At 38.9% G+C, this 20,088-nt stretch overlaps 4 protein-coding genes across 16 annotated transcripts; 2 read left to right on the top strand and 2 right to left on the bottom strand.

The window, feature by feature from the left end:
• Window positions 1–1,577: 1,577 nt before the first annotated feature.
• Window positions 1,578–6,310, bottom strand: LOC118235827 (transcriptional regulator Kaiso-like). The gene is made up of 2 exons (XM_035433666.1): window positions 6,203–6,310; window positions 1,578–5,199 (listed from the first exon to the last, which is right to left on the bottom strand). The coding sequence occupies exon 2, from the start codon at window positions 5,195–5,197 to the stop codon at window positions 3,236–3,238; it is 1,962 nt and encodes a 653-aa protein (XP_035289557.1). The 5' UTR covers window positions 5,198–5,199; window positions 6,203–6,310; the 3' UTR covers window positions 1,578–3,235.
• Window positions 5,468–12,525, top strand: LOC118235828 (NF-kappa-B-activating protein-like). Of its 8 annotated transcripts, none has more exons than XM_035433669.1 (11): window positions 5,468–5,886; window positions 6,678–6,751; window positions 9,230–9,296; window positions 9,558–9,892; window positions 10,025–10,105; window positions 10,293–10,357; window positions 10,580–10,672; window positions 10,767–10,809; window positions 10,903–11,091; window positions 11,224–11,373; window positions 11,509–12,525. In XM_035433669.1, the coding sequence occupies exons 4-11, from the start codon at window positions 9,567–9,569 to the stop codon at window positions 11,681–11,683; spliced, it is 1,122 nt and encodes a 373-aa protein (XP_035289560.1). In that variant the 5' UTR covers window positions 5,468–5,886; window positions 6,678–6,751; window positions 9,230–9,296; window positions 9,558–9,566; the 3' UTR covers window positions 11,684–12,525. The 8 variants fall into 8 exon arrangements, with proteins under 8 accessions (XP_035289560.1, XP_035289562.1, XP_035289563.1 ...); XM_035433671.1 differs by having other exon boundaries at window positions 9,227–9,296; XM_035433668.1 differs by lacking the exon at window positions 5,468–5,886 and adding an exon at window positions 6,224–6,359.
• Window positions 11,985–19,980, bottom strand: akap14 (A-kinase anchoring protein 14). 3 transcript variants are annotated; one of them, XR_004766928.1, is made up of 6 exons: window positions 19,393–19,980; window positions 15,528–15,700; window positions 13,590–13,667; window positions 13,239–13,467; window positions 12,899–13,078; window positions 12,232–12,469 (listed from the first exon to the last, which is right to left on the bottom strand). XR_004766928.1 is itself a non-coding variant. In XM_035433680.1 (5 exons), exons 2-5 carry the CDS (start codon window positions 13,314–13,316, stop codon window positions 12,252–12,254), a joined length of 396 nt encoding a protein of 131 aa, XP_035289571.1. In that variant the 5' UTR covers window positions 13,317–13,667; window positions 15,528–15,664; the 3' UTR covers window positions 11,985–12,251. The 3 variants fall into 3 exon arrangements, 1 of the variants encoding a protein (XP_035289571.1); XR_004766927.1 differs by having other exon boundaries at window positions 13,585–13,667; window positions 19,393–19,979; XM_035433680.1 differs by lacking the exon at window positions 19,393–19,980 and having other exon boundaries at window positions 11,985–12,336; window positions 12,417–12,469; window positions 13,239–13,667; window positions 15,528–15,664.
• si:dkey-251i10.2 (uncharacterized protein LOC562682 homolog) lies at window positions 15,355–19,010 on the top strand. Of its 4 annotated transcripts, none has more exons than XM_035433679.1 (5): window positions 15,358–15,709; window positions 17,034–17,146; window positions 17,264–17,270; window positions 17,590–17,654; window positions 17,767–17,907. In XM_035433679.1, exons 1-4 carry the CDS (start codon window positions 15,502–15,504, stop codon window positions 17,625–17,627), a joined length of 366 nt encoding a protein of 121 aa, XP_035289570.1. In that variant the 5' UTR covers window positions 15,358–15,501; the 3' UTR covers window positions 17,628–17,654; window positions 17,767–17,907. The 4 variants fall into 4 exon arrangements, with proteins under 4 accessions (XP_035289568.1, XP_035289570.1, XP_035289569.1 ...); XM_035433678.1 differs by having other exon boundaries at window positions 15,359–15,709; window positions 17,264–17,360; XM_035433675.1 differs by having other exon boundaries at window positions 15,361–15,709; window positions 17,264–17,373; window positions 17,767–19,010.
• Window positions 19,981–20,088: the final 108 nt, after the last annotated feature.

Genomic DNA, 20,088 nt, shown 5'->3' with positions numbered 1-20,088 from the left:
TTCTAAGAACTGATAATGTTCTCTAATGTAATGGAAGCCCATTGACTAAAAGGGCTTCTAACACATCTATTTATACTGTACATGTTTGTGTTGGAATGATAAAAGTGCTCTGAGGCTTTGGTCTTACTGGTATACTGCAGTGTTTCCCATGCATTGGGCACCCTGCCAAAATAGATTTGCTCCTGCCCAAAAATATGTTTTTGTGTTTAACAGATTTTGCGGTGCTTGTAACAACGTGGGGTAAGATAGGATTCAGAACACAAAGCAGTGGTGGAGTTGTTTTGTCCGTTTCTCCACACGAGTATTGGTCCAATTCACATCAAATTGTTTTGGTGTCTCGGAGAGCCAATATGCAACCACAATCATAAACCTCATTCATCAGGACAAAAACTGCCATTGGATGACATGGCCACCTCCCCGTTTTGTTTAAACATTGTGGGTCAATTGCAGTGTGCTTAGCTGGAGTTTAAACCTCATGTTTGAAACCCTACACCATAGAACTAAATGTCAACTGGAATACCTAATCCTTATGCCACAGTTTTGCACAGGTGCTGCAGTTGTTGTGCAGTTCTGTAGTCTACCAGAGCTTTAAACTCCAGCTAAGCACACTGCAGTTGACCCCGGGAGTCTACGTTAGCCCTGAATCCATCTCTGCCTGTGCCCTGGAACACAGAGTCCCGAATCCATCTCCAAGCCAGCTTCAAAACAAACCAGCCATTCCCCTCCCTGAGCCAAAGAGCTCCGTCGCTTGGTCAAATCTGCCAATAGCACGAGCTGCAAAGAGAAAGTTCAGGTATACGGGAGGGGGTGAGGGTGGCTTCTTGCATTCACAGCAACCAAATTTGACCACACAAACGGAGTCAGCTACCGCAAATAAATTCTTAACCTCGAGAAAATCGAGAACTATGTACTCGATAGCTACTGTGTGTACATATGCATGGAGGAGGCATATATTTTAACTACTTCTAAAATTCAAACTGCACACCCAAGAATCTTAAGAACTTTTAATGCAAAATCTTTTTCACCTAGCAAAATGAAAATTATTCTGCATTAAAATTAAGTGCAGTAAAAATGTGTGAAATAAACACACTGAATTATTGTAAAAACATTAAAATCTCATTTTAAGTTGGTTTAAATATTATTCAAAAAAACATTCATATGTGACAAATTGAATGTGTGCTATGTGCATGTATTTAAATATTGGCCAAGCTGATGGTATCTTGAGAAGCTTTTCCAGGTAGCATATGCCAGGTAGCATGGTCACATTTTCTTAGTTTTATTGCCTTGCGATAGATTGGCGGCCTGTCCAGGGAGTATTCCTGCCTCTCGCCCAATGCATGCTGGGATAGGCTCCAGCACCCCCCGTGACCCTGCCCAGGATAAGCAGGTATAGATAATGGAAGGATTAATTTTTTTCCAGTTTTGTGCTAAGAAAAAATATATATGCATTTCCCTCACTTTCTGTAAGCCAGATCGGCTAGTTATCATGCATCATTCGCCATGATGATATATGATGAGTTATCATGCATCCACCATCTTTCTGTGCTGGTCACAGAAGCGGATCAAACACATTTCGGTAAGTTGCCTTGCTCTTTTATTGACAAATACTATATATGCCATGTGCAGTCTGTACCAAAAAGTATGAAGGGTCTGTTTGAAGGGTCAACAGCAAATCTGAAATGGACAAATCGTTGAAACATATACACACACAGCTTGGTGGAAATGGTACTAACAGTCTTCTACAGTATATTCTTAAAAATTGCATATTATAAAGTCGAGATACTCTTTGACTTTTGCCATTATAACCCATACACGTCGACACTGAAAATATGCAGCTACTTCTTGCTTTTCAGATCTTTTATCACCCCATTGCATTTTCATTAAAATGAACAGAACAAATGAAAAACACAGCATGATATCGCATACATATAAAACATAACAATATCCATTGTAATTATTCAGAAGTGTTACAGGAAAAACTGAAGAATAGTATGGCTAAAACAAGTTCCTTTCTAGCAAACTAGGTTGCCAATCTTGCATGTAATGTTAAATGGATGTGTACACCTTACAATAAAATGTATGATACTGTCAAATGCAGTAAGTAATTTTTTTGGTACTAGTAGCCATCATTTTTGCCTTCTTATAACCTATTGGGTCATTGGCTAACTTGTAACTGTCAATGGTAACTTAAGAATATGAGTGATATTTTCTGCTCACAAAAATTTGAATGCAAGTGTTTGCAAAAATGGTGTTTTCACACATTTTTATTAGTCAGTATATTATTAATTTGAAATGATGTGTCATGAGACCTGGAGAACATCTGTCCTGAATGCAACATTCTCCTTGGAAGTGGGCATTTATGTGTGATATGATGTTAGCAACATGTACTGCTGCTCCAGATTTTTCATACAGTGGCTTCTTTCCATTCTACATTCTCAGATTTAATACTTAAAAGCAACACATGACATTAGGAACAGCCAGCCAATTGAAAACTCAAACAAAAAAGGCATAAATTATATTTTGAAAAACATCGGTTTTACAGACTTATTTTACTGAATGTATGAGATGCAAATAATTCAGCTTATAGGCCTATTACAAGTAAAATGAAGCCAAATTCTTCAGAGGCGTATTTGTTTTGCTTTATTACAATTATCTGGCTTCACCAGAGATCAGTTCCATTTTCTGTTTCTACTTCTGCAACGGAATGGTGCATTTTGTATGATTCCCTGATAACGCCATTTTTAAGCCAATTCTTCATTATAAATCACAGATTATAAAACATGTTCATGAAAACAGAGCTAAAACAAATGGGTAACAAAATAAAAAAATGGAACTAGTTCAAGTTAACCCATAAACTAAAAATTGAATGTTAATTATTCACACTAAAATCCAGGAGTAATATTAAACGTGTATAAACAATTTATGGCAAAGAAATCAGTATCACCATGGCAGTGATGGTTTCAGTACAAAATGTCAAGCAGCATATGACATAAAAACAAAAATAATTAATGAAAGCCTAGAAAAGCTTAGCAACAAGTGCTACCACAATAGTGCTTGAGTATGAGGGAGCTTCCAAAATATACAGTTAATTAAAAACAAACAGACATCAAAACAAAACAAACATCTAAACAGATATAAGTACAGACATCTGCCCTCGACCCCCTCCCCACCCAATAAAGAAATAAACAAAACCCTGGCTTAAAAGGCACAATTCCCAGAATACTCAGGCTTTGACTCAGTAAGTCTCTGGTATGACAAATTCAAACTCTGGTGTGTCTTCGCCAGGGTTCACACTAGTCTCTGAGCAGACCTGGGACCCGGATTCCACAAAGATATCGTCCCAGTTCATCATTCTACCGTGAATTGTGGAAGAAGAGTCTGAGCCAGCAGTTAGTCCCTCTCTAGGGTCCACATGGTAGACAATCCCTTCCTCATTAATCATGGGAATTTTGCCATCAGGCATGTAAGAATATGATTTGATCTCCAGGGTCTTACAGGGTAGCAGGCGATATAGGTTGTTGTCTGTGTATTCCTTCTCTTTTCTGCCTGAGGGGTCCTGGTTGTGGGCCTGTTTGCAGTGAGAGGACAGCAACTGGTAATTCATGAAGACATCACTGCACAATAAACACTGGTACCTCCGCTCACCTGTGTGCTGGATTTCATGCTTTGTTCTGTACTCTGCTAAAGGAAAGACCTTGTCACAGTAATGGCAGGGGTACTTCTTCTCCCAGGAGTGCACATTGAAATGACGCCTCAGACTAGTCAGACACACATAGGGACGCTTGCACACAATGCACACGTAAAAGGTTTTCCCATCCATGATCAGCTCATAGTGGTCATCCATCCCCACTTTAGCCCTCTTTTTTCCCTGCTCCCCAGGGGGAGGTGTGCCTGGGCTATTAGGAGAGGACAGCAATTTCCTCCCCTTCTTGGCTTTAGAGTCCCCTGCTCTTGGTTTGACTATCATAGGAACAATGTCGTAGGTATCCTCCTCAAAGTTCTCACTGTCCTGGCTACCAGATGAGACCAAATCCATTTCTGAATCTTTCTCAGACATAATGGTTTCTGGACTGTTTACAGGCCCTATATCAGAAAGCTTGATTTTGAATTCCCCAGGTCTTTCTGTTGATGCTTCTAAGATGGTGGTCATTTGTTTCTTCTGGACCCCTATCACTTCATGATTATCTTTTGATAAAGAGAGGTTACAAGGCTCCTTGGGAGAGCCATCTATCTGTGGTGGAAGAGGCTGGCTGCAGAGGCTGTCCCCGGAGGAGGAGCCCGCAGGTGAATGGGGCATACTGGTGCTGGTGTCAGGGCGCTCCTGCTCCATATGGGAGGACAAGGAGGTAGAGTCAGGCTGGGCTTGAGAAGAGCTGTTGAGCTTGGAAATTTTTCCTTCCTCAACTTTTTCAGTCATGGGCTTCTGGTCTTTTTTCTCCTTGCTGCTTTCCTCTTTTACTGCAGTACAGCTTGTTTCAGGAATGTCTGCTTCCTCTTCCTCAGAACCCACGGCTTCTGCAGATGATTCATCTACATCGATGACTGCAGAGGGCTTACAGCTCTGTTTGGTGCTGCTAGACTTCCTCGTTTTCTTGGGTCCCTGCTTTGAAACAAAGAGAACGTCATCGTTGTCTGAGCCCCCATCCTTACAGCTGTCACCTTTGAACTCCTCTGCAGATAGAGAAAATGCCTCAGTGATGATGGGCATGGCTCCAGACTCCAATTCTTGAGAGATACGGTCACTCTTTTCTGGAACATGCACAGTACTGTGCTGTGAACTTTTTACATTCCCTTCAGCTTGATCTTTGGACAAGTTAGATAAGCCCTTCACCTGGGAAAGTGGTTGGCCAAGATTGGCAATGAACTTAACACCTAAGATCTTGCCAGACTTGATGAGGTCCTCCAGCATGTCAGAGCGAACCCGAATGATCTTGGCGCTATAGATATAGTTCAGGATCACCTCAAAGATTTCTGCCTTGATAAAATTCAGTTCTATGATCTGTCCAGCCACTGAGAAAAGTTGGTGGAAATAAGTACTGGATGCTGACAAAATGTTCCTGTGGGCTTTAAATGTCCGGCTCTGTACAATTATAGTGACATCACAGAATAGTCCATTGTTCCGCTGATCACTGAAGGTCTTCAGTAGTGACCCTGCATACTGTGTGTCAGCTGCAGAAATCAACTTTATGCTTGACATACCTATGAGGGGAAAAAACAGACATGGCAACTTTATGACACAGATAGCCTTACAGTACTTTTAATTGTGTCCTGAAGTATCATGGCAAAGTTTCTAGACTATTACAACATTTCTGCAGACTGAACATAGATTTGGACATAAATTCATTTGTAATTGTCGCTGGTAAGCACTAAGCAGATAATCTACTGATCAGACCTACAAACACTATCTGACGCTGTGTTTACATTCGCTAGCAAGCTCTAGCAGGAGCTAGCTAGTTAACTTGATTAGCAGCAAGCTATGGTGGTGCACTCAAGTCAAATAGGCAAAATTGTTAGCTAATGCGCAGTTGGTTGAATTTTCTCTGTAAGAACAGCTGCCAAAATTCGATTCGCACAAAATACGCTTATCAACACCAAACATAGCTGGGTATAAGTTACCAACGCTAGCCAGATAGCGGCACATGCTAATATCAGCAAGAGTGGTAAACAATGATTGTGAGTGACGTTATGCTATGGCATACGAAGAATTGTCAAGTCCACAGTAACCAGCAACCGAAAATACACAAAAGTCAAGTTATATCTTTATATTTAGCAACCTAGGTAGCTAACTAAAATAATGAAAAATATTTTTTCTCTTCAGATTTAAGCAAAAGCGGACGTTATTTTGCTACCAAGCTAGCCACCTAGCAATGGCGTGGCACCTATGACGTGAGTTTTTCGTGTAAACGTTACTGCTTTTGCTCTTTAATAGCACAGATCTTTAAATGTTATATCTATCGTTGTTCTACATCACAGCTACATGAAAATGCGCCATCGTGGAAAATTAGTACAGATAGTAAAGTAAACTGAACAAATTGATGGTTTCAATGGACTTTTCTTCCTGGTTCATACCGGTGAGGGCCGTATCTGCCGGAAACAGTAATCTGCTATTTTGAGGCAGCTAAATGAAACGTAACAATCTAAATAAAATATCGACGGGAAGTAGTTAATAGCGTCATTATGTAGTAGATTGTGTATTGATTACCTGCAAAACAGAGCCTGTGCTCCGGTCTTCCAGCGTAACTTCGACACAAAAACACAGAGCTTCTTTCTGACAAATTACACTTTGTGACTTACTAGCACACGACCCAGAGAGGGCGCCCTAGTTTTTTTTACACCAGTGCTATTACTAAGAACTGAAGGTATATTCTGCATTTGTTGTATTATTTTAATAGCAATGTACTGCAGTTTCTTTGCTTAATGTTACCATATAGTTTTCAGTTATAGAGTCAATACAAATACTTAATAGTGTTTATTCAGGAATTTGTTTGCTATGTTTAACGCACAACAGCTATTGTAGATTATTTCAAATGACTGGTAATGTTTCTCTATTATTGTGAATATTTCTGAAATATTGAATTCAAGGGCTAGCTTGCGACTATATTAAAGATAACAAGCGCAACGGACAGATAACTCGCATTCTTCAAACGGAACGAAAGTACATGTTTTGTGTTGAACAGGAGAGAATATTCAGCAAAGCACAACGTTCTTGTACACAACAACAAAAAAACTGTCTGAAAAACGTGACGTTTCGGTGAGTACTAACGTACTCTTTTTACACGCTGACGCTTTCATTCTTGCTATGTACAAATATTCTGATTAGGTGTACCGTTATGTAATAGATTTCGCTATATGTAATTTGTTACTCTGTCTGCGTTATAGCTCTGACATTTTTGCAGTACGGCCTGGCTCAGAGCTAATCCACATCAGGTTACATATGACTATAGCTAACGTTAAGTTAGTCATTGTAATAGGCTACAGGTATTTTAAACTGAGGGTTAACTATTATTTATTTATAAGACATGGCCTAACCTTATGTCCCGGTATCTCATAGGCTATAGATTTAAGTTAATGCCAAGCCAATCACAGCTAAACTAATCCCCTTTCTGTGCGACTCGAAAAATGTCGTATCTCACCTTGACCATGAAACAGTAGCCTATGCAATAATAATAATAATAATAATAATAATAATAATAATAATAATAATAATAATAATACATCTGTAGAGCCCCAAAGCATTAAATGTTGTTAGCTAGGACGATAGGGACTTTGTTACCAGTAGCAGTGGAAAACAAAACAAGGGTTGCTTCGCTATCCGTGTATGTCTGCTTGCGTACTTGGATTTCTTTATCGTTGTCTCAAATTAATTCATCTGTCATCAGATCTTACATTTTTTCTGGTAACTTGCTGTAATGTAACGTGTGATAAAGCTAGACGTCTGTCCCCATCCTTTAATTTTCATTTAAATGGTTCGCTTTGAGTGAAATATGACAAGCTTTCAGATGCTCACCAGAGCATGGATGGAATATGATCCCCTGTATGCTAGATCTAGGAATATCGAATAACAAGATATGAATTTACTCCCAATCGTACAATTTAACAATATTATATAGCCAGGTGTTTTTCACATGAAAAACAAAAATCAATCAGTTTTGAAAAACAATAAAATTAAATTTAGTTTTGATCCAGTTTAAAAAAAAAAAAACTTTATTTACAAAGTACGCTAATCTTCATTCGCAATACACTGTTGTTGTTTATATATATATATATCATACAACCTAATGTGCCATTACCATATCAAGTTAATGAATCCATCCAATTGAAATATTTTTGTCTGTAAGTAATACCGTATTAGTTATAGTTATTTTCATGTCAATGGCACCCTGTCAACAGTTCTACATGGTATGTAGACGACTGATATTCTATGGTAAAACAATTTATTTAGCCTAGTTTAGGGGTGCACAAAAATGGCCAATCCTTTTCAGGATTTTGTTAGTATTTTATTATTATTTTTTGTCCATTTTTTATTTGTTATTTAATTAGCTTGATCATATCTTGATCTAACATTAGTTTAATTGCCAGCTAAAGCCGCAGACAGCAAGTTCATCCTAAGGAGTCTATGGAGTAAAATTGATACCAACAAATTCCACCGTCCTATTCCACCCCTCTATACATCATTCAGCCATCTCAACACCCCCCCCCCCCCCCCCAAAAAAAAACAAAAACAAAAAAAAAACTAAAATCTATACTATTTCTCATTTCTCTAGATAAAAGCATGGCAATACCAATAGAAAAACGGATATCAGACCTTAATATACAATACTGACACTACATGGCAAACTATATGCAATAACACTTTCTCCAGAACTCAAAGAGTCAACTTATACAGTACACGATCCTACATAGAGCTCACATGACTAACCACAAACTACATCTCATGGGATATGCAGACAGCAACATGTGCTCACACTTCCCAAACACGATACACAATTACTTTCCCCCTTTGGGGGGAGGGGCTTTGCCCCTCCATCAAATCATTTTGGTTGGAGATCATGAGCAAGCTGAAGGTGATCCTTGACATCAGCAACCTTATCAGCCCAGCTACCTCACTGCTGGGTGACCTATCCACAATTCAGACATTCCTTCAATACAAAACATGTATACTCAAATCACTAATGATGGCTAAAAAGGTTATATTAATCAATTGTAAAGACAGAACAAAACTATCCAAAATCCATTGGCTCAGCTTATTAAGAGAACAATCGTGCCTATTAAAACTTACACCAACACTAAAAGACAGAATCCAATCCTTCTGTGATGCCTGGGCTCTTTTCCTGCAATACATTTAGAGCTGACACCTCTATATGTCCCTCTCCATTTTCCATATACCATATCCAGCCATTTTAATATCTCAAGCACTTCTGGATCAAAATGATAAAGTGTAAACAAAAAAACTATTGTGCAGGAGTACACTGCTGTAGTTTATAGAGCTGTCAGAAAATGACTAAGGTAATTGGTTGTAACAAAAACCAGCATGCAGACCTGCCCTAGGACCAGAGTTATGTACCCCGGCCTAGTTCCTGTATCGCAAATAATCTGTTAGAATTCATATAATAGAACACAAAATCTAAACCTAAATCGATAAATAAAGAGAAAGAAGTAAATAAATAAATAATGTAATTCTTAACTGACTGATATTGTAGCCACTAATGCAACTCTTGTCTCCCAGTAGCCAGGCCCGATTGGCTGAAAAAGTGGGTGGATGCGCCAATTTCAAGATAGACCATAAGAGATAAAAGGTATCCCATTCACTAATATTTTAGACGAGCATCCTGGTGTTAGTATTGTTATTTACTCAGCAGGCTGTTTTTGCTACTTATTATGGTATCTCAATAATTGAATGGGAAAAACAATTAATCTATAACTATAAACTGATTAAAACAGTATTTCAGTGCTATTTTTTAATGTCTAAAAAGGAGGGTATTTAGGTGTATGACTACACTTTGGGTTTAATGAATGTATCAATACTGATATGTCTCCTTTTTTGGAATGTGGCACAGATGTAAGGCATGCCTCCCACCCATCGGTCAACGAGTCGCAGTTCCGACCGGGTGAGCAGTCCGAAAAAAGAGCGACGCAGCCGGTCCCGCAGCGGCAGCGGCAGGAGTCGCTCTAGAAGCCCCGCAAGTAAATCCGGCAAGCACAACGGGAACTCTGTCAAAGAGGACCGACGGGCGCGGTGGTGTGACTTCAGGGATAGGAGCGGGACGAGGTTTTACGCGGGGAACTCTCGAAGCCGGTCCCGGTCCCGGTCCAGGGAGAAAGATTCGTGGCAGCAGCAGCAGCGAGACGGGAGACACGGCCACGGATCCCGTTTCGACCATTATAGCAAAAGGGATGACGCTATACGGCAGCGACAAGATGTTTTCATTGCTAGGTTATCGGAAATGTCTTGCTGATGCTGTGCACCCCGGCGAGCTTACATTTTGTAGACCTCGCGCAACATTTCGCTGTTTTCCCACTACAGGCGGCTGCAAGAAAGAGAGAGGATCGGGGAACTAGGGGCGCCAGAAGTCTGGGGCTTTTCGCCGAGGGTTAGAGAACCAGAGTAAGCAAAACACCTTGACTCCGATTGATGTAAATGCATAGAAAGGTTCAATGATGGTCTTTTCTTATCTGATATGGATGTGTTGAAAAGTGTTTATTTCAAAGATGCTAGTAACACATTTGTGTAGTCCTCAAAATATTTGTTTTAGAACGTTGTTTTATTATTATTGTTGTTGATGTTATTTCAGTTCTGATGAGCATACCCCTGTTGAGGATGATGTGAAAAACAACAGCACTGATTCGAGCTCAGAAGGTAAATTGTGCTTTTATCATTAAAGCATAGGTGTACAGGCGCAAGAGAACCGGAAGGTTTGAATCACAGGTGAATGTGCATTACCGTGTGGGACCACACATTGACTTTAGCACTGAGCTTTAGGCCTATTCAGCCTTGCACATTAACAATAAAGTTGGAAAATTCTGTTGGATCAGACAATTGACATTTTAACTAAGACAAAATAATGTTCACAATTTACAGAGGAAAAGAAGAAAAAGAAAAAGAAGAAAAAGTCCAAAAAGAAGAAACACGGGAAGCATTCAGAGGATAGTGAGTCAGAGTGTGAATCTGACGGTAAGACACCTATCAGTAATCACCTTGACAAACCCATACACGTGTGCTGTATTAAGCTGATTTCAAGTGAAGTCATTTTGTTTTGGTTCTACAGAAGAGAAAAAGAAGAAAAGGAAGAAAAAAGGAAAAAGCAAAAAGTAACCTTTTTATTTTTCATTCATACTCACTTTTGAAGCATGGTTACAGCCCGACACTAAATTGTTTGTGCTGTTTCTTTGCATCCCATTCAGGAAGAAATCAAAGAAGAAGAAGATTAAGCGTAGCCGGAAACAGTCGAGCGATTCCAGTAGCGATCAGTCTGAAGACGAAGAGGAGGACCAGAATGGGGAGCTGTGGGTGGAGAGAACCTGCAGTGATGAACATATTGTTGGTCCTGAGGCTCCCCTTACCCACCTGTCCCAGGATGACAAACCTCTCAAGTGCGTATCTTTAACATGGCCAGTTAATACCATTAGGTGATTGATTCAAGAATAATATGTACTTGTGATGCAGGTTTGAACACGTTTTCATTAGAAAGCACTTTAATATTTTCTTCCTACTTCCTGTTGCAGCTATGGCCATGCGCTGTTACCAGGTGAAGGCGCTGCCATGGCAGAATATGTGAAAGCTGGAAAGCGTATCCCTAGAAGAGGTGAAATTGGCTTGACCAGTGATGAGATTGCCGCCTTTGAGCAGTCTGGATATGTTATGAGTGGAAGCAGGTATTCACTCACACGTGCAGAGCACACCCACCCACCCACACACACGCACGCACACACATGTGCATGCACTCCTCCTCTCAGTCTCTCTGACACACACCCATGCTAACATATTAACCATGCTAACTTTAACTCTAGGCATCGCCGGATGGAGGCTGTGCGTCTCAGAAAGGAAAACCAGATCTATAGTGCAGATGAAAAGAGAGCGCTGGCATCCTTTAACCAGGAAGAGCGCAGGAAGAGGGAGAACAAGATCCTGTCAAGCTTCCGGGAAATGGTGTACAGGAAAACAAAAGGCAAAGAAGAAAAATAAAGCATTCTCCTACCACAGTACCAAATCCATTTTCCTTATAATTTAAAATGTTTTGTTATACAAATACAGACTTAAATTATTCTTATGGTATTATTGTCATTTTATTGATGTTACCCAACATTATATTATTTACAGAGACACCCATGGTATGCTGCCCCACATTGTGTTTATTTTATCACTGAAATTTACAGAAACATATTTGTAAATATTTCAGTATTGGAAGGGGTTCTGACTTAAGTTTAAGGCAAAATGAGGACAATATTTACAAAATAGATTTTCTAATTTAAAAGAGTATTTCCCCAGAACATTAATGTGTATTTTTGTGTTGTGTGTACATAGTGAACAGATTCCCAAACCTTGTAATCCCAGAATTGTTTTAAACATTAATATGATTTTTTTCAAATGAAAACCATTTTGAGCTCTCACTAAGTGATCTGTAATCTCATAATACATGGTGCACTTAACAATAAAAATGCATGCATCTGTGTAATGCTTACAATTTCTGCAATTTTCAGTAATCCTGTAAATTATCCTGTTTTTTGATACAGGAAAATGATAATGTATGTTATTAGAAGTTGATGGTTTCTTGAAGTAGAGTCTTGCTCTCAATGATGTCTTTTAGCCACTTTTCTCTAAAACTTGTTTTTCCTGGCCTGTGAAATGGGAAAAAAAAAGTCATCCGGAGGAAGTTCTGTATTGAACAGAGAAAAGACAAGACGTGTTTAAGATATACCTGTGTCTCAGCCTGCATGCTTCCACAACATAATACACTTCTACTGGTAAGCTCTACAGGTAGAGGGAAAAAGAAATGCAAATGTGAGAAATAAATTATTTTACCCGTATTGCTTTTTGTCATATGCATTTGTTTTTTCCTAGGGTAAATTATGATTTAAAAGTTTTTTTGATGTACTTACATGCTGATGTTCCTGATAAGATATTCTAAGGGTTCAATGACTTTGGCTTGTGGTCAGATTATCAATGACTTTACTAATAAGTTCTCACCATGATTTTCTGCAGTTTCAACTCAACCACCTCTCACATAGTTCTCTACACAGTTGCTTTGACCTCAATATCTGTGTAATGTTTATTACTAACTGCTGAGATGGATTAAGGAGCTATCATGTAAATACAATTAAATACAATTAGACTTTTTTGACTAACAGTCCTCTGCAAGATTAAGCACCCTATTATTATATCATGATTATAGGCTATTACCTGTGGCTTGATCTTGGAAACTGTTATGACAAAATAGACACATGCAGTGGCCTTTGGAATTGGAGTCTGTGGAGTTGGGATGCTCCATAGAGTTCTGTAGTGATACTGCTTGTGAAATTCCAGGTCCTTCTCCTCTAAGAACACTAAACTATACAGCCAGCTTGGATCCAATTCCCACATCTGATTAAAGAAACACAGGCTAAAAGACAACAGCAAGTTCATTTCTCCCATGCATGCTAATGGTGTTTTATAGATGACGTTTCCAACTAAGTTAGCCAGCAAGATAACAGGGCTGATACCATTGATAGTTTGAATGGCAAACATTTTGTTGTGTACTTACATTGATATATTTTTCAATTTGTTCCTTTCCGAGGTCGATTGTAAACTCCTTGCAGGAGGTCCACTCGATATTTTTCATTTCGTATTTATTTGGGACCAAAAAATTGTTTGGATAGATATTTTTTTATCGAACGTAGTTTTCACTATTTTACAGACTTTTATATTTCGAAGAGAAGTCAATCCTCTTGCCATCCGTGTAATTTGTAGATGTATCGATAACTAAGTTATACCTGAAATATGAGGAAATAAAACGTGTAGACAGTAATGCTTGAATGTATAACATTTATTGTGACGAATGTATAAAACATGATAGCTACGCTGTTAGCTAAAGAATCGTATAACGTTACCTTACTGTTGGAGTGTTTTCAAGGACTGTGTTGTTGCCGTCGATTGCTTCCAAGGCAACCAAAACGCTTCGGAAACTCGATCGCTGAGAAAAAGGGACCATTCATATGGTCACGTGGTGTAACAGATGCTAGTGTAACAGATAGTGTTAAAATGCAAGTTGTCACACCTATTGTGTCAAGTTTGTCTAAGAATTTTATTTGTAAGTTTCAGATACTGCATTCTGTTACTAACGTTGAGATGCTTTGTAGTGGAATAACAGGCTATTTGGCTGATGGGAAAACAAGCTAGTAGAAGCAATAAGTATTACTAATACTTGAAGTATTAATATGTGCACAGTACTACAAACAGAAGATACATGAATTGAAACATGCAGATTATGAGATGCTACACACTTATTGTACAGTTTCACACTACGATCATGCACTTTGAAAAAGCTTGGTCAAGCTATGTGCACCAAAAATGTATTGCATTACTCTGTAGGGTAACCTGGTTGTGATGCAAATGTACAGCAGATAAAGTTTCTACCTGCATGCTCAAAAATAAATAAATAAATACTAAAAAATGAATGAAAGTCCTGTGGGGTATTTCACGAAGCAGGATTATTGAGCTGGCTAGATAACTGCACTGAGTAAAACCCGGAACGGCTCTTTTTTTACTTCAGTCCATGTTCCAGATTTGGGAGGGTACTGGCTTTTACTCAGCCCAGTTATCTGGCTATATCCTGCTCTGTGAAACAGGGCCCTGCTTCCCAGGTATTCTTGCAAAGATATTTGTGTATTTTTACTCCATGAATTTAGTATAGGGGTGGCTAGGATTTTGCCATCCCCTAATTCCAAATTCCTCCAGTAAAAAGAAAGAATCTAGACAAGTTTAGGTGCAGATAGCTTGACCAAGCTTTTACAAAGTGTAGATGGCGTGCAGTAGTTTCACTGTTATGCTTTTTTGTCTCATAAAGTATGGACTTGCTGCATTCCAATTTCACAGAGGGAAGTTGCTCTTTCTTTTGTAAATGCTGCTGCTATTTGAATGCCACCAAAAAGGACAAGTAGAAAGGTAAACCCATTTTTCTGATTACTAACTTAAAAAGAAATAAATGAAAATACATTTAACAGTTTCAACACTTTTGGGTACATAAAAATGTCTTATTTTCTCATCTTAAAAACAAAAACTTGCATTCAGTAGTCCTTCATAGTACAGTTCCATGAAGAAACATAAAGGCCAATATAAATTCAAGAATCCACAAGTTTCAATTTCATGCTTACATGGGCTCAAGCAAAATGCCTGGTTAAATTACTCACTAAAACAGTAATTTTATTTGTAAGAACTTAACTGTAGTATATGCTACAGTATAAAACATACAAGATCTTGTCCTTAAAACTAAAGCGAGGCAGAAAGCGAACTATATTATAGTACATGCACTGTCATAAGCTCAGATAAAGTGTATATAACCTTATATATATCCTTATAATACCTTCATGAGCATGAGTATTTTGTTGGATGCAATTTTACAATTGATTTTTAAAATGTCCCTAGAATTTTAACTTCTAATTTCAGCTGAACAAAAGTGACACTAGTTCTTCTATTGTGACAGGTGTATTGAAGTCTGATGTATGATATAAAAATATCTTAGAGGCCAAATACCAAATTCCAGCTACAAATTTGTGATCTTTGTGCCATACTTTGACCCACACATTGGTTGTGCTGGGAAAAATAACTGCAGAGGATGCAGGATAAAAAGAAGGGTGCTGTGAGAAAAAAAAACTGCCACAGTGACTCAGCAATAACTATGAACAAAAGCCATTGGCCTGGCTAAGCAGTGTGCTGTTCAGCGCACCTGTGTTCACAGGAGAGAGAGTGTGAGTGTGGATTGAGGTGATTGTGTATTTGCCAGAGATTTTGGCGAGGAGCTCTTGTGAATGAACATGACGGTGCGGATGGGTACCTTGCTGCTGAACGTGCTCCTTGTGCAAGTTCTCTCTCTGACGGTTGGTTACCCTACTGGTGCCCCATCCTCCGCCTGTGAGGACATGATGCCTCGCCATGGGGTCCAGCCCCAGCCCTCTCCAGCTCCCTACAGCATCCAGACCAGCAACCGCACTTTTCAGCCCGGACAGCCTGTCACAGGTAACAGATACTGTTGCACAGCTTTTAACTCTTTCCACCAGCATGCTTTATTTGAAAGTGCTATTTGGTTTTCTTTATTAGTTGTAGGATAAGTTTACTAAGTCATTGGAGTTCTGTACAGGTGACTTTCGGGAACACAGCGAAATCTTTAGCGAGAAATAAACTGGGATAGACTGCTTTTAACTAGAGCATATATTGTCCCTATTTGGCTCAGCTAGAATTTTGTTACAAGGACAGTTTTACAGACATTTGTTTGTTGTTTTTAATGTTTTCTCAATAGATTTTATGTAGATTTCCACAACTTTTTGAAGAAAAATAGCTTGAAGTGAATTAAAGAGATCCCAGTATCCCAGTGTTGCAAAATAGAAAACTGTACTATCAAACAAAGTACTGTTTGCAGTTCCTTCACACCTACAGAATTGCATGTATAATGATGTTAACGATGAAGCAGCAGCAGCTCATGCTATGCTATAATGAACTCTTTTTATGTGACTTTCAGGATCGAAAAATTCACAGATGCTTAGAGTCAACAAACAACATTGTCTCATGCACTCTAAACCTACATACATATTGATTGAAAAAAAATATGTAGTTCAACATGTAAAAGGTCAAATTAATTTTAAATGCCACATTTAAAGGAACATCTGGAAGGTGTTCAGTAATTTTATTCTGATTGTGCTCCTCTCAAAATTATGATGAATAGTAATAATAATATAAGGAATAGTTTTAGAAAGATCAGTTTTCAGAAAGTTCTACTTTTAGAAAGATCAGTTTTTGGATATATCACAGAAATGTATGAACGGTATGCTTACTACAGGCCTGTATGTGGAAACAGCTTCAAGAAAAATGAAAAATTCTGGTGCTGGTGCGGGACACGCTTTGCTAATTTTTCAAAGAAAATGCACAAATGTGCATTATTTTTGATTGAGGTCAACTATTATCTGTAGCTTCCTCTTATAAGGATGGACTCCCATTACTCGAAATGCCTTTTATTATGTCATGTGATGACTGTTCCTGTTCACTGATAAATGTGACTTTTAGTTAAAAAGGGAAAATGTGTATGAATATGTGAACATATACAGTAGTATCTTTGGCAATGCATAGAAGTAAATATATAAAATCCATTTTTGATGCAAATATCTGCAGATTCTCTGTAAATAATATGACAACAACAATGTCACAGTGGAGCCTTTTTTGTATTTGACCTTATTACAGACCTTGTTCTGTTGCTGTCAGCAAAAGAACTGGGAGGCAATGGTAAACCTGCAATAGCTGTGATGGTTGTTTTGTCTCTCTCAGTCTGCCGCTCTCATTATTGTTTCAGTGACCATCAATGGCCCAGACTACGCAGGTGTGCTGTTGGAGGCTCGCATGGAGTCCACTGCCAGTGCCCTGGGGACCTGGCAATCCCTCCCAACAAACACCCAGTTCCTCCATGTGGGTCACTTGTCTGCTGAACTTCTTGATGTGGCCCATAAGATCAAGTTTCAAAACAGGTTAACTTAAGTGGCTTGTATTTTTAATAGGACTGACTGAGATGTGTATGTTTTGCAGTGCTCAGGTAACCAGAAAAGTGCCATCACCCATTCCAACACCAATGTGAAAGACAACTCTACTGTTTACTCTTGGATGCCCCCTAGTGGGATCAGCAGTATGTACTTCATGTGAGCAATCCAATACCAGATTATTTAACCTAAATCCAGAAACGTCCAGGCAGTTATATTCATTACTTATATAACTCATTCCATATAACTGGTGAGTATTTTCTGTGCTGTAACTCTCCAGACTGTCAGCTACTGCATATTAACTGCATAGCAAACAAGCCGTTAGATGTCTGAAAGCTCTAATCCCCTTTGTATCCCTCTATGTCTGTGTTTCAGGGCTACTGTGGCACAGCAGCGCACTGTTTTCTGGTTGAACGTGAAGTCAGACACTCTGACCAAAGGTTTCAAGAGAGCTGATAAATTCAACACTGAATTTTGTGCACAACTAATATGAAAGATGATTCCTCCACCCTTGTTTATTTGTCTGACCCCTTGTTGTGTATTCTCTCTCAGGTGTGGGAACCGGAGCGGATGGTTCGCCTTCAGGTGTGAATCCTGTGCTCTGGGCTAAGGCAGGGCCACTGTGCATGGTTCCCAGCCTCATCTTTACATTCATGTGTTCCAGATAGTTTTACAGGGTTCAGGGAGGTTGTGTTTAACAGAGGTGCAGGGGTCCAGGGGTCACAAAATAAAAGTCCTGCTATGTGTTCCTTCCACCCATGAGCTCACCCAGCTGATTTCACTAATTTTCCCTACCTCCTGGACAAACAATTGGGGTATTTAGTAAACCCAGTTGGTTGGAACAAAATACTGGGAAGGATTTTTACTTTCTGAAGCTGGATTTACCACCTCTGGTGTTTACGTAACTCTGCATTAAACACAAAGATGCACACAGTGCTTGCAGGTGAGAATGAAAAGAGCAGGAAATAATATTCCATCCTTAAGCACTCTTAAATAATGGCATGGTGTTTGTATTTTTAATCGTGGGCATGTAGCACAATTGTAGACATGAAGTTTGATTTGTTATTTAACTTGCTATTGCTTAATATTGCAAAACACTTTTATGACTATCCAACATGTTACATAAGTGAGCTGCAGTACAGGTTTTATAGTATCTGAAATGTAAATCAGAAACTGAATAAAATTACAAAGAGTAAAACAAAACAAACATCTGTCATGCTTTTTAAAAAATGTAATGTAGAATACAACCCCAGTTTCAGCCTTAATGTCTAAGAAAACGTCCATGATAAATGAAAACAAGTACGCATCCATGGCTACTACACGATTGTACTGGCAGTAAGTAACACCAAGATTGTGCCCCAATTTGGGGATACCAGGAGTCTGTTTCTTTTGTGTTACAGCTGCCACTGGCTTCCCAGAGTTAAAAAACACACACACAGCCTCTACTGCGCACGTTGAGGGCAAAGAGTTAGCTCATCGAAACAATGTGATTTCACTAATAAAACCTCGTCGGTAAATTTTCGGCGATCAATCTTATCGTCTAACTATGGGTGGAGAATTTCCCAAAAGGAAATATATATACTTTTAGGCTTCAGGACGTAATGTGAAACAGTCTCTTTTTAGTCTGTTCTAAGTGGCCGAGGCCGAGTCGCAGAATACTCACAGACAAATTAGACTAATAAGAATGTGCACGTGATGCTATTTCAGCCTATATAGACCACGTTTTTTGTTTTAAGTAGAAGCTCACTTGCTTGTTCTATCTCGATGTTGTTAACTAATAAAGAAAAAAAATTGAACTATTGCTTTTACATCTGTATAATCGGTGTGGGAAACTCATTGGCTGAAATATGTGAAACAATGGTTGTTTCGGTCCAAACGTGTTGGGAAAATATTGATAATTTTTTAAAACATATTTTATTAAATATGACATACTTCACAATCTACTTTTCATCTTAAACGTAACGATCGTCAACAGAGTAGCAACCATTGGGGAAGATTTGTTTTGCATTAAAAAGTTAGATATTCCCCTTTCACGTTAATGGGAGATCCAACCATTTTCCCTAAACATGCGCAGTACAGGCTTACATCCGGGCTTCACAAGTTGTGGGTCTGCTGAAAGCGTGCTTTCCTGTCTTGTTAACTGCACGCATTTAATGCAAAGGTATGCATGCCTCTTACCCTCTCCAGACATTGACTGTCTCCAGATCATATGTACGCTCCGTGGCTCTACGGGATCCGAATGGAGGCGCCTTTTTACATTAGGTTAGCCGTGCAGCATAAGTCATATATACCCCGATTTAAAATAAGTCAGTTTTGTGATACGGAAAACCCAGGGTTAAAGTTTGGGTTAGGTCGCTAACCCCGTAATCTCACTTGGTAGTACACCACCTGGACTGCGTGTTGTTTTTCCCCAACCAATTAGCTACCTTAGTTTTAGTTTTCTGACTGCTCAATAAACTGCGATGCCCCACTCCTGTACTTGAGTACAGTAACGTTAAAACATTGAGGGTAAATCTGTGGCGGTAGCTGCTGTTTATACAAATGTCAGATTAAGATAATACATGATTGAGCGAATTAAATAATCAAGAGCAGAAGCTCAAAATCCTTAACAGCCACGTTCCGACAACCCACTAATCTTTATATGAAATAACTTCACGTTTCGACAACCTTAACGTCTTCATATATAAAACAAATGAACAAAGGTTACAGTACTATCTCACATGATAAAGTTCTCTTTAAACTGTAGATTAGATTTTGGGTTTGTTTTGGGTTTCTCCCTTGTTTACATACGTCACCACGCTTCTTTTTTTTGTAATAACGTTTATTGACGCGTCCTGTTTATCCGATTCTGATTGGTTGCTAAGGAGTTTGAAA

Source organism: Anguilla anguilla, chromosome 9 (assembly GCF_013347855.1).
Source record: "Anguilla anguilla isolate fAngAng1 chromosome 9, fAngAng1.pri, whole genome shotgun sequence".
Taxonomy (NCBI): domain Eukaryota; kingdom Metazoa; phylum Chordata; class Actinopteri; order Anguilliformes; family Anguillidae; genus Anguilla; species Anguilla anguilla.
This window is presented reverse-complemented; position numbering and strand designations above follow the sequence as displayed.

What these genes read in the sequence shown, in the direction of transcription:
- LOC118235827 (XM_035433666.1), bottom strand. Translation starts at nt 5,197, where the DNA reads ATGTCAAGCATAAAGTTGATTTCTGCAGCTGACACACAGTATGCAGGG.
- akap14 (XM_035433680.1), bottom strand. Translation starts at nt 13,316, where the DNA reads ATGAAAAATATCGAGTGGACCTCCTGCAAGGAGTTTACAATCGACCTC. An exon ending in AAATTGAAAAATATATCAAT is followed by an intron (nt 13,079 to 13,238) that starts GTAAGTACACAA and finishes TTCTTTAATCAG; the next exon opens with ATGTGGGAATTGGATCCAAG. An exon ending in GCATGCAGGCTGAGACACAG is followed by an intron (nt 12,337 to 12,416) that starts GTATATCTTAAA and finishes CCCATTTCACAG; the next exon opens with GCCAGGAAAAACAAGTTTTA.
- LOC118235828 (XM_035433674.1), top strand. Translation starts at nt 9,567, where the DNA reads ATGCCTCCCACCCATCGGTCAACGAGTCGCAGTTCCGACCGGGTGAGC. An exon ending in CAAGATGTTTTCATTGCTAG is followed by an intron (nt 9,935 to 10,024) that starts GTTATCGGAAAT and finishes TTCCCACTACAG; the next exon opens with GCGGCTGCAAGAAAGAGAGA. An exon ending in CAGGATGACAAACCTCTCAA is followed by an intron (nt 11,092 to 11,223) that starts GTGCGTATCTTT and finishes TTCCTGTTGCAG; the next exon opens with CTATGGCCATGCGCTGTTAC.
- si:dkey-251i10.2 (XM_035433675.1), top strand. Translation starts at nt 15,502, where the DNA reads ATGAACATGACGGTGCGGATGGGTACCTTGCTGCTGAACGTGCTCCTT. An exon ending in ATCAGCAGTATGTACTTCAT is followed by an intron (nt 17,374 to 17,589) that starts GTGAGCAATCCA and finishes TCTGTGTTTCAG; the next exon opens with GGCTACTGTGGCACAGCAGC. An exon ending in GTCAGACACTCTGACCAAAG is followed by an intron (nt 17,655 to 17,766) that starts GTTTCAAGAGAG and finishes ATTCTCTCTCAG; the next exon opens with GTGTGGGAACCGGAGCGGAT.